Source organism: Equus quagga, chromosome 12 (assembly GCF_021613505.1).
Source record: "Equus quagga isolate Etosha38 chromosome 12, UCLA_HA_Equagga_1.0, whole genome shotgun sequence".
In the NCBI taxonomy this organism is placed as follows: Eukaryota; Metazoa; Chordata; class Mammalia; order Perissodactyla; family Equidae; genus Equus; species Equus quagga.
In genome coordinates, this window is record NC_060278.1 from 35341148 (window position 1) to 35353418 (window position 12271).

General features: G+C 36.0%; 1 protein-coding gene across 1 annotated transcript in view; it reads right to left on the minus strand.

Moving 5' to 3' along the window:
* The window catches only part of WDR64 (WD repeat domain 64), a 114291-nt gene that overhangs the window by 63511 nt on the left and 38509 nt on the right, over nucleotides 1–12271 (minus strand). Inside the window, exon 10 of the mRNA XM_046680060.1 lies at nucleotides 4082–4221. Within this exon, the coding sequence (XP_046536016.1) occupies nucleotides 4082–4221 (140 nt within the window). The remainder of the gene's footprint in view (nucleotides 1–4081; nucleotides 4222–12271) is intronic.

Below are 12271 nucleotides of genomic sequence, written 5' to 3' on the forward strand. Positions count from 1 at the left end.
GGTTTTGTTAATGAAATGAAAGGAAGTGAAGTTTATATTTCTCTCTGCAGTTTTCAATGTTTGTCAATTCTTCAGGAGCAGTGGCTATGACATAGCTGTTAAACACTTGAGCTCTGTGACTAGAAATACAATTTTAGCAGTTGGAGGAGAAATACATTTTTAACAGTTGCAGGAGAAAATAATATGCTGGTGGAAAGGCTGCAAAAACTAGGAGGAAGGATGAAAATCTGTTTTAAAACCTGGGGAAAAGGCATGTAGTAGGCACAGGACTAGCCAGTGATTTATTAAAGCTTGACGTGATGAAAGCTAATTTATATGAAGCAATTTGAAGGAATGTTAGATGAGTAAAACCTGTTACTTGTACTGTAATTAATAATAATAGTAATGATAGTGACAATAATAATGACAGCTTCAGCAAAAACATGTATGTGCCTCGTTTGCTGTTCCTTCTGCCTAGATTGCTCTTTTCCCAGCTCTTCATGGGGCTGGCCCCTCCTCCGTCATTCAGGCTTTGGTGTTTACGTCACCCCCTCAGACGTGATTTTCAATCACACTACTTTATTGTGTTTTCTGTCTATTATAATACTTATCACACTGTTTTCCTGCAAATTTGTTACTTTGCTTGCTTGTCTCTCTCTTCCCCTAGAATGTGAGCTTCCTGCGAAAAGCGCCATGTCTGCCTTGTTCAATGTTCTCTCTCCAGAACCCAGAACAGTACCTCACACACCGTAGACACTCATGAAATAAACGCCTGCTGAATAGGTAAATAAATGACCTCATTTAATCTTTATAACAACCCTGTGGGCTAAATACCAGTCCATTTTACACAGAAGAGACCGGGTGGAAAGATAGTAAGGAGTTTGCCCAAGTGGACCTGCTGGGATGCTTGAGCGAGCATCATCTTAACACTCCTTCCATTTAAAAGAAATTGGAAAGCTGCTCCCTTCTGTCTCTTCACCGCTGGGCATGAACTTTTGGTAGAAAGTTGGCCTAAACTTTCGCTAGAAAGTTTTATATATATATATATATGTGTGTGTGTGTGTATATATGTATATACATATTTAACTCCCTAGAGGAGAATTCATCACAGGTTTTAGTTTAGTGTCTCAAAACCTTCACTGTCTTTCCAGTACCTTTTTAAAAATTAAGAAAATTTCAATTAAATTTAATTAAAATTAAAAATAGTTTCCTTATTACAAAAGCAAAGCTTATTTACTGTAAAAAAATAGATAAGCAAAGAAAGAAAAAGAAAAAGAGAAAAAAGAAAAAAAGAGAAACCCAGAAAAAGAAAGAAAAAAATGTGAAAAAGAAAAAAATGTAAAAGTCCACAATCTTGCCACCCAGGTAATCACTATGATCTTGCCGTTAATCATCTCTGATAACATATGATAGACAAAGATATATTTTAAAATGGATTAATTTCTTTCCTACTGTTTTGTTATGTTTCACATAATATATTGTTCGGATATTTTCTTATCAGTATTCATCTATATAATGTTGAAAGTCTATATGATATCCCTGCTATATAAAGGTATCTATCATAAACCACTAAATGGGGGGCGAGGGGTCCTTGAAGGAAGGAGGTCAAAAGGTACGAACGTCCACTTATAGGATAAATAATACTAGGATGTAATGAACAACATGATGACCGTTAACACCGTTGTCTGATATGTAAGAAAGTTGTTAAGAGAGAGTAGATCCTGAGTTCTATCACAGGGAAAAACCAGATTTTTCTTTCTTTTTTTTGTACCTATCTGAGGTGATGGATGTTAACTAAACTTACTTTGGTAATCACTTCACAATCTATGTAAGCCGAGTCATGGTGCCATCCCCCTTAAACTTACACAGTGCTGCACCCCAACTATATCTCAATGTAACTGGAAAATAAGTAAGTAAATAAGTACTGAATCAAAGCCTTATTTTTAGACATTGAATTCCTCACTCTCCTTCCCTTCCCTCGTTCTTTCTTTTTTTTCCTTTCTTCTTTCCTTTCCTTTTTATTTCTTATTTCTTAAACCAATATAAGCAATAGCGCAATGAACATCCTTTTGCATAGATCTTTGGCACTCATCTGATTACTTTATTAGAATAAATGCCCAAAAGGCTTGTGCCAGCTTTACCCCAACAACACTATGTGAGCATGTCTGTCTTCTCTGCCCCCGCTTTTGTTTCCCTACTGATTTGTTAAAATTGTTTGTCTACGGATGTTATTCCAGTTTCTGTCATTTCTGTTGCATTTTTGCCCCCTCTGCTAGCTGTCTTTGTCCTTTTTTCTGTGTCTAGGGAGGCTGTCCCGGGTCTGAACAGCTAGAGGAGCAGCTACACTTAGCCACTAGGTAGCTATGTGACCTCGTGCAAGTAATTTAGGTCTCATTTTCCTTTGCATGTACAAAATTGGGATAATTACCTTATAGGGTTGTAATTAGCGTCGTCTGAGTTGTGTGTGTAAAATATATACCACAGTGCCTGGCACATAGTTAGCGTTTGATAAAGGATAGCTGTTATTATAATTTACAGAATTTGAATGTTTATGTAGTCACATTTAATTTTCCTTTAGCCATAGTATTATGCTTAGGTAATACCCTGAGTCTATATGAACATACACCTGTATTTTCTGGAAAATTCTATCATTTCTTTGGTTTTGTACTTCACATTTAAAACCTTTAATCCATATGGAATGCATTTTGCTGTTTGTTATTGAGTGATGATGTTGTTATATATCTTTTCCTTATACGGTTAATCAGTTTTCCCAACATTTAATGAACATCTCATCCCTTGCCCACAGATTTGAAATGCTGCTTTTATTACGTACAAAATTTGCCAAGATACTTGAACTAATTCTTGGATTTTCTCTTTTGTTTCATGGATGTGTGTAACTATTCCTGTATCGATTACTACTCTGTTTTATTTATTGTGGCTTTACAATATGTTTTAATGTCTGACAGGGAATGTTCCATCTTATTTTAAAGATTTTTACTTTTTCCTTTTTCTCCCCAAAGCCCCCCGGTACATAGTTGTATATTCTTCGTTGTGGGTCCTTCTAGTTGTGGCATGTGAGACGCTGCCTCAGCGTGGTCTGATGAGCAGTGCCATGTCCGCGCCCAGGATTCGAACTAACGAAACACTGGGCCGCCTGCAGTGGAGTGCGCGAACTTAACCACTCGGCCACGGGGCCAGCCCCAGGAAATGTGCCATCTTATAATTATATTTTCCAAAGTTTCTAGGATATTCTTATATATCAATACTTTTACATTAAGTTTAAACTTAGCAAACTGATATTTAAATAATTCTGAATAGCATTAAAGATACAGCTTAATTTGATGGAGAATATCTTTTACAGTTTAATGTTCCAATGCAAGAACATAGGGTGTCCCTCTGTTCATGTTCTTAAATAAAAGTACCTCAGAAAAAGTTCATAGTTACCTTAATAGTATTAATAGTGAATATTGCTTGGTAAGCTTATTTCTAAGTATTTCGAAAGCTTTTGGTCTTATGGGTGCTATCCCTTTGACCATTTTTTTTTTTCTAACTGGTAATTGCTCTTACACAGAAATTTACTTTTATAAATCATTATAACCAGTCACCCTATTGAACTTAATCTTTTCTAAAAATTTTAAGGTGATTTTATTGATTTTTCAAGCAATTACATTATTTGCAAATATTGTAATTCAGTCTTATTTCTAATATTCATAACTCATTTTTCTTGTTTTATTACATTGGTTAGAACATTTAAAACACTGTTTAATAACAGCAATAATAACAGAAATCTCTATTTTTCTGTCTTTAATGGTGATGTTCCGGTCTGTAATGGGAAAGCCTCTTGTGTTTTACTATTGAGGATAATACTGGCTCTCTTCCCAATGCTTTCTCTTTTGTCTTTAAACATGTTCTTTCGCATGCTATAATCAGTAGAAACAGAGAAGAGTGGCTCATCATTTTCTTCTCCACATTGACAATATTTTTCTCAGTGACTACCAGCTATTTCAGTCAAAAATTCTATGTGTTCTAAAATGGCCAATAGTTCATTTTCAGGGAGAAAATTGTTTGTTTTGCTTCCTTTTTGTTGTTTTCTTTTTGTTACCTTTGCAGAGGAAAGGCTAATGACGTGCTGATCTTTCTCATTTGTCACAATCTCGGTGATGCTGAACATGTGCCCCACAAGCTTCCCCACTGGCTTGGTGCTGATACTGGGGTGCCACAACCGCAGCACCTTGTCATCCCCTGAAAAGAAGGACATGGGAAGATTATTTCCTCAGGGATACCGGTGGTCAAAGTTTAGTCTCTCTCACGCGATCGCATCCTTATCTTTCTTCTAATATCACATCACAGTCTGTTTCTCCCAGGATGCATTCTATGATTGACTTACCAAGAGGCTAGCCTGGTTTTTGGATCTGCTGCTTCTCGTCGAGACTGTTTTGTAGTAATTTTATTTATACATACAAATGTGAATTCTTATAAATATTTTATGAATCCTTTTCTTGATTCAATACTTTCCTACTCATTCATGCATTAATGTATTATTTATACTTTATTTACTTCCACAAAGTATTTAAGGCAGCTGTTCTTTTGTTTTCACGTTCTTAAATTATGCAAACATTACAATAAGAAAAGAAATCAAAGGAAGAGGAAAATTGCACATAACCTCTTCCATTATGACAAATCAAGCGTTTTCGTTTTTCCATCTTCCCTTCTAGCACATATCCACAAGCACAGGTAATTTGTATGTAGCCACCATCATAGCATAGACACAATCTTTTTAATTGTCAAAATCATATGAGCACATGATAAAAGATTTAAACAGTATGGAGGGTATAATTTTTGTAAAAAATGTCTTTTTTCCCCTCATAATCCCTACTTCCGCTCCCTATAGGTAATCACTGCTAACTTTTTTTTTTTAATCTCTTTCAAAGAGACTTTTTATTTTCAGAGTTAAGAATAACACTTTTCCATTCATATCTAAATATTTCAGATTATTTTCAGGAAGTACTTAGGAAGATTACCATTTCTCAACAACAAAAAATCAGTATTCCTAATTTTTACCTTTGATATACACATAAAAAATATATTATAAATGTTGCCAAAATACAAAAATCACTGCTTTAAAATGCATTTTTACAAAGAAATCATGGCATACTATACTGAATGCATATAAAGACAGCTCAAACTAAAATTTTGTAGAATAGATTTATCATTTTGTTATATGTAGATTGAAGGGAAAGTCACTTCCTTTTTTTTTCTAGCTTTATTGAGATATAATTGACACATAATATTGTGTAAGTTTAAGGTGTACATGTGATAATTTGATCTATGTATCTATTGCAAAATGATTACCACAATAAGGTTAGGTAACACATCCATCACCTCACATAGTTAACTTTTTTTGGTGTGTCATGAGAACTTTTAAGATCTACTCTCTTTGCAACTTTACAATACAGTATTATTAACTATAGTCACCACACTGTACATTAGCTTCCCAGAACTTATTCATCTTATAGATGGAAATTGGTACCCTTTTTAAAATATAAATTTTATATTAAATATAATTAAATATAATTAATATAAAATATGAATATTTGATATTATAAAATAAAATATGATTAAATAAATATATTTAATGTAACTTTAGAAAAATGTTAGATATATTTCTAGGTACATTTTTCTACCCACTATTTCTTTTTCATTTATGGAAGACCACGGGTCCATGCCTTCATAATTGTCATTTTAGTTTTTGTCTATTTGTCTATTGATAAATGGTTCTGAATATTCTAGTTTTGCAGTTTATTCAGCAACACAACAATAAATAATTATTGTATTTTGGATTACATACTGAGGATAAATTCCCAAAAGTGGGATCACGGCATTAAGGTGTATCAAAATTGTTATGATTTTAAAACATATTATTAGGTTGCTTTCCAAAATGGTCGTACCAAATCCAAAGGCCATCAGCTCTACATGATGACACCAGTTTCATCAGACTCTGGCCAGCACAGGGACATTATCATGATTTTAAGTGTTTGCCATTTTAATAGGTATAAAAGGATACTTTGTTTTAATTTATATGATAGCTAATACTGTTGAGTATTATCTCCCATGTATATCTGCTTATCATATCTCCTTCCTCTGTGAGTCGTTTGACCATATTCTTTACCCATGATCTATCAGAATTTAGATGATATTAAAAATTAAAATTTAATTAAAAATTTATTGTTATGTACATGCACACATCCAGTTTTATGATAAAGACTGGCTAACTGTTCACCAAACCCATATTGTCTCTTACTGGGTACACAGCTAGACTACATTTCCCAGACTCCCTTGCAGTTAGGTGTGGTCACCTTACTGACTTTTAGCTAGTGAACTATGAGGGTTGATTTTAGATTTTACAAGACTGAGAAGAAATACATTTCCATTGTGTTTGAGTCACACATTTTGGGGTTTATTTGTTGTAGCAGCTAGTGTTACCTGAACTAATGTGTAGTTGTAATCTAATTGTATTTTTTTTTTTTAAGGAAGACTACCCCTGAGCTTACATCTGCTGCCAATCCTCCTCTTTTTTTTTGTCGCTGTTGTCTGGAGGAAGACTAGCTCTGAGCTAACATCCATGCTCATCTTCCTCTACTTTATATGTGGGATGCCTACCACAGTGTAGCTTGCTAAGCGTGCCATGTCCACACCCGCGATCTGAACCAGTGAACCCCAGGCCACTGAAGCAGAACGTGCACACTTAACCGCTGTGCCACTGTGCTGGCCCCTAATTGTACTCTTTAAAAAAGTAATCTAAACCATGTATAATCGTTTACAAAATATAGGATATTTTTAAGAGACTGGATTCTCTATTGCACAAATAATTAAATGTCATCCTGGAAGCTGAGTCATAAAAATATCAAAGAATTTAGGGGCTGGCCCCATGGTCGAGTGGTTAAGTTCGCGCACTCTGCTGCAGGCAGCCCAGTGTTTTGTCAGTTCGAATCCTGGGTGCAGACATGGCACTGCTCATCAAACCATGCTGAGGCGGCGTCCCACATGCCACAACTAGAGGGACCCACAACAAAGAATATACAACTATGTACGGGGGGCTTTGGGGAGAAAAAGGAAAAAAATAAAATCTTTAAAAAAAAAAATCAAAGAATTTCAAGTTGGCACCCTAGAAGTTATATCATTCAACTCTCTTATATCATAAAAGAAAGAAACTAACTCTTAAAGATTTAACAATTTTAATTAAATGATTCAATTCGATTTAACTTAATTTAATTTAATTATTTAAATGTTATTTGTCCAGATCACATTTCAGAAAATGACGTCACAATTAGGAATACTGTGATGCATTGTTAAGTATCTTACTTATTACCAAGAATCTTTACGGCACTAGAAAAAAAAGAATTGTATAATTGCATTATAACCTAAGTTATAATTTATATGTAGTCTAAGTTATAATTCACAATTTCTATATAAAAAACCTAAAATTCAAAATGGTCATTTTAATTAATCAGGTAGCATGCCTGTGGCCGCCCACAGGATGAATTTGCTGATATATATGGGATTTTTTAGTAAATAAACTTATCCAAACTGAAAGAACCAGTTGGGTAAGAAGAATTAGATGATTTGCTGGTTGGATATTTGTAAGCCAGGTAAATGTGATAGATATAGAGGGTTCCATAATTCTACGATTATTTTGTTGGGCCCCATGAAAAAGAAACATAGCATTTTCTCTACCTTTTTCTTTCTCGCCTTTGAGTATCTCAATCCATCCTTCAACTCTTAGCATAGCTCTCCCTCCAAAAATATTCCAGGATGTCTTCACATTCTTCAAAACTTAGTGCCCCTGCCTATGTGCCCTCTCCCCCTGTCATCTTTTATAATTGATTATTTATTTGACTGAGCCATCCAGTAGACTCCAAGTACCTTGAAGGCAGGATTTTTCTTGTTTATTATGGCATCTCTAGTGTGAAACCATAAAAATGGTATACGTTTATAGTAGGAGTTCAACAAGTATTTATTGAATGGCTTCAATAACTTCAGTGTTGGGACTATGGCTTCTAGCTCAGAGGTTTAACTAAGTGACAAAAGACTGGGAAAATGTGGATCTTTGTTGAATGTTCCTCTGACTCCTTTGATAAGGCCAGCTGTTTTATTCTAGAGGTTCTCACATCCTGAAGCGTTTTTAGAGGTGGGCTGAAAAAACTCAGGGTACAGCTGACTCTTAGTTCAATTTTCAGGCAACTGCTGTGGATTGAATTGTATCTCCCGTAAATTCATACGTTGAGGCCCTAACCTCTAATGTGATGGTGTTTGGAGACGGGGCCTTTGAAAGGTCATTAGATTTAGATGAGGTCATAAGAGCGGGGCCCTAATGATGAGAGTAGTGCCCTAATGAGAAGAGACATCAAAGAGCATGGTCTCTCTTGCTCTCTACCTGCCCTGTGAGGATATAGTGAGAAGATGGCCATCTACAAGCTGGGAAGATTGTCTTCATTAGAAATCGACCATACTGGTACCTTGATCTTGGACTTCTAACCTCTAGAACTATGAGAAAATTAATTTCTGTTGTTTAAGCCCCCGAGCCTAGGGTATTTTGTTAGTATAGTCTGAGCTGACCAAGACAGTAATCAAGATATTTTAAGGACTATTGTCAATGGGTAAGTGGGATATTTTCTCAAATTTAAAACTTTCATGTTACCCTAATTAAGAATAAGAGGGAAAATTTCTTGAGAAATTACTGTACACTTGGCATTTTTCTAGATGTTGAGGATACAAAGAAATTCTAGTATTGACCCTGCCCAGAATCCACTTTTTCAGAAGACCAAACCTTATACTCTTTTAGACTTAATTCCAACATTTCCTCCCTAATGCCTTCCCTGATCACCTTGCCCAGCCTCAGAAGGAGTTAAGACTTCTTCCATGTTCTTGGGGTGTTTTCTTCAGATTTCTTTTATAGTATGAATCTTATTCAATTAAAATTGTCTCTTTACACATCTGTTCACCCATTGTCTGGTGAGCCTTACATCTCTCATTTAGAGCAGTGTTTGACAAATAGTAAGTGCTTAATACGTATTTGCTAGGTAAATGAGGTGGCTAGTAGAGTCACCCATGAAGGGGTTAAGAATACATATTTTGAGAAAGTCTGCCTTAATTTGAAACCTGGCTCTATCACTTACCAGCTTTATGACTTTGAGTAAGTCATTTCGCCTCTCTGTATCTAAGTTTCCTTATCTATACAATGGGAATAAACGGAACTTACATCATAGCTTTATCATGGAGATTAAATGGGACCATCCATGTCTAATCCGAACAGTTCCTGGACTGGAGCTGACTGTTATTACTACTACTATTCTTCTTCTTCTAAGTCCCTGCCATGGACAATGGATTGTACAAAATTTTTCAGGAAGAGAGAGAGGAATTGATACACAGATGTATGAAACGTGGTCCCTGCTACTGAGAGTTTATAATATAATAGAGCAATAAGCAAGCATGAAAGATATAGAGGGAACATAAGTATTCATAGAAAGAATATGAAATCTGAAGATAGGACTTGATACTATAATATATGATGGTTCACAGGGGGTTAATTCCTTGTTTCTGTGTTATTTTCCACTTATTTTCTTTCCTTTTTTTTTTGTTAATCTAGGATTTTCAATAAAGTCACACATAAAAGATAGGATTTTCTTTCTTTCAGCAAGCTCTTATCCCAGTGTGTGAGTCACTTGGTCAAGTGCGTCACTCTTGACGAGATGAGCTGGCTCAGTTCATCGAGGAAAGCAAGGGAGGGTGCACCTGTAGTGAACCAGATACTGTGGCCCAGGAGGACGGGGGCTGGGAGCAAAGAGGACTGACTCGTGCTCGGTTCCCCCAGCTAATGTGTTGCATGGGTTGTGGCAAATCATTCTCTTTTCTGGGGCCTCAATTTCCTTATCTGTACGATTTTGATCTGCATGATTCCTTCCAACTCTAAAGTTTTATGGCTGTGTGCTCTGGAGGGAGAGAGTACTACAGTGAGCAGAGGGCAATCTGGAACTTTCAAAGGTAATGAGAAAAACCCCAGATGATCAGTTACATGTTTCAAACTGAATAATTTCAATAATGCCCTATCTTGCCTGCATTCGCTTTTCACTGGCAGTGGCCAAGAAGTATCACATTACTCAGGTGGGTTCAGCACCCTGAGCCTCAGGCCCACAGATAGTCCTAGACAATGTTGGCCAGGGTATCACCTGAAATGGCCATTATCACTCCTGGAGGATGAGGCCAGGCTCTCCCCAGAAGAAAATCTATGACTTGTGTCAATGAAGAAGGATGCAGTGGAAGATTGCCCCCTGAGAACTGTCCAGGCCTCTTAAACGAAGAGCTTTGTCCCTTGTGCATGGTGAAGGAAACCCAACCTTCCACAGGTTCCCTGTTGTCTATCACCAGGGTCCTCTGGCTCTGCTTGCTTTTCGTTGATAGTAATGGAATCCTTACATAGTCTGTGTGGTGGCTTTTTTGGAGCCAGAATGAGCAAAAAGGGACATGATTCTAAGCTCTAAATACCTACAGTATTTCATCTGTATTATTATTCTTATTCACTTGTTGACTGATGCTCCATTTTGTATTATAGCTATCTATAAACATGTCTTATTTGTACCATTAGATTTTGAATTCTTGAAGGTTAGAATACAACCTGATTATTATGAGGTTCATAATGCCCGGTCCATAGAGGTTGTTCAATAAATATCGGTTGAATAAAATATGAATAAATGCACGCAGAGCCCCGAGATGACTTGGATGGCAGATAATTATTGTTATACACTAGACCTTCTAAACTAGGAGTTTAAGTCTTAAAATGGCCAATAGAGACAACTATTGGGTAAAAAAATTCTTGTTAGTCGCCAAAATAATGCTCAGGAAATTTTCAATTTTTTTTGTAAATACCTTGTCCTAGTTTGGTTTTTTTTTTTTCTCCAAGAGCTTCTGATTTTTCAAGCTCATCAAATGTGCCCGCACATTTAACACATTCAACTATGCCTCGCAAAGCTGATGGTGTATTTTGAGTCATCAGCTGGTACATGCAGTACATTTAGCACTGTGCTTGGCTGAGTTACTAATCAACAAAAGTATTCTCCTGAGAAAAACGTGTTTTCAGTTATTGAGGAATTGCATTTTCTGCTAATAGAGGCTCCATAGCTGTGACAATTCAGTTAGTTATGTATGGTGAAAAGTGTTAGTTGCTTGTCAGTCATACTGCTAACGAGCACTGAGGTTAACGAGAGTCAAATGCCTTCATCCATAAACACTAAGTAGTTTCACTCCCAGAACTTTACCAAACAGATTTTGTTTTCTAGAAATGATTAAAATACTTAAGATTACAAAGTATATGAAAGTTGGTCAATTCTTATGTTTTGTATTCTTTTGTGTGAGAACAAAGGGCTGTCCAAAGGAGGGCAATCAGATTAATATGACAGTGTATATTTTTAGAAAAATCAGATTTTAGAAGTCAAATCTCATTTTAGTCACATATTTAAGTATTGCTTTTTCAAAGGATTTCATGTGCAGAGTTTGAGTTGAAGTAGGCTAGAAGGCTATTCTTTTTACCTAACTGAAGATACACAGTGGTCGGTGCAGCATCCATTGCAATTTGATTCCCAGGGAATTTTGCAGCTTCCTTGTGCCCCACTACTGCACTTTCCTTCCCTCATTTCTTGAAGTGCCCACCACCACCTTTTGATGTGTGGTTTAGACGAGGAAACATGCCCATTTCCATTGCAAGTAATAATCCAAGACTGTCATCAACTCAAGAAGGGGCAATGGCGATCAAGAAATTCTGATACAAACATTCCATTTCTTTTTTTGAAAACATCTAAATTTAGTATTTGTTTCCCTATGTGTGTAGACCTCAGTACGGAGCTCTTGGAATGATAACCTTAATTAGTACAGCTTACAGGCTTGGATTCCTGTTTGTTCTTAGAATCATCACTACCAAGCTTCTGGAAACTTGCTCCCAGTCCAAGCCACTACTCCCACATACTACTTTGCAGACTTCTTATCCATATGCCTTCTTTTCCTTTCTTCATGACCTTAGTTGAAATTTAGAAGTTCGTGACCAATTAATGCTTTGCTTTTCTGAATATACAAAGCTGTGACTATGTATTAAATAACGTCTAATTGGTAAACTGAGTTCCAAATTCTCCAAAAGACATTTTAGTTTATCTCCCTATGAACAGGAATTTCTTTAATCAATGGAATCAGAGTATTTTAAGGTCAAAGGGATCTTGGAATTTACGTAGTCCAACTTCCTCATTTT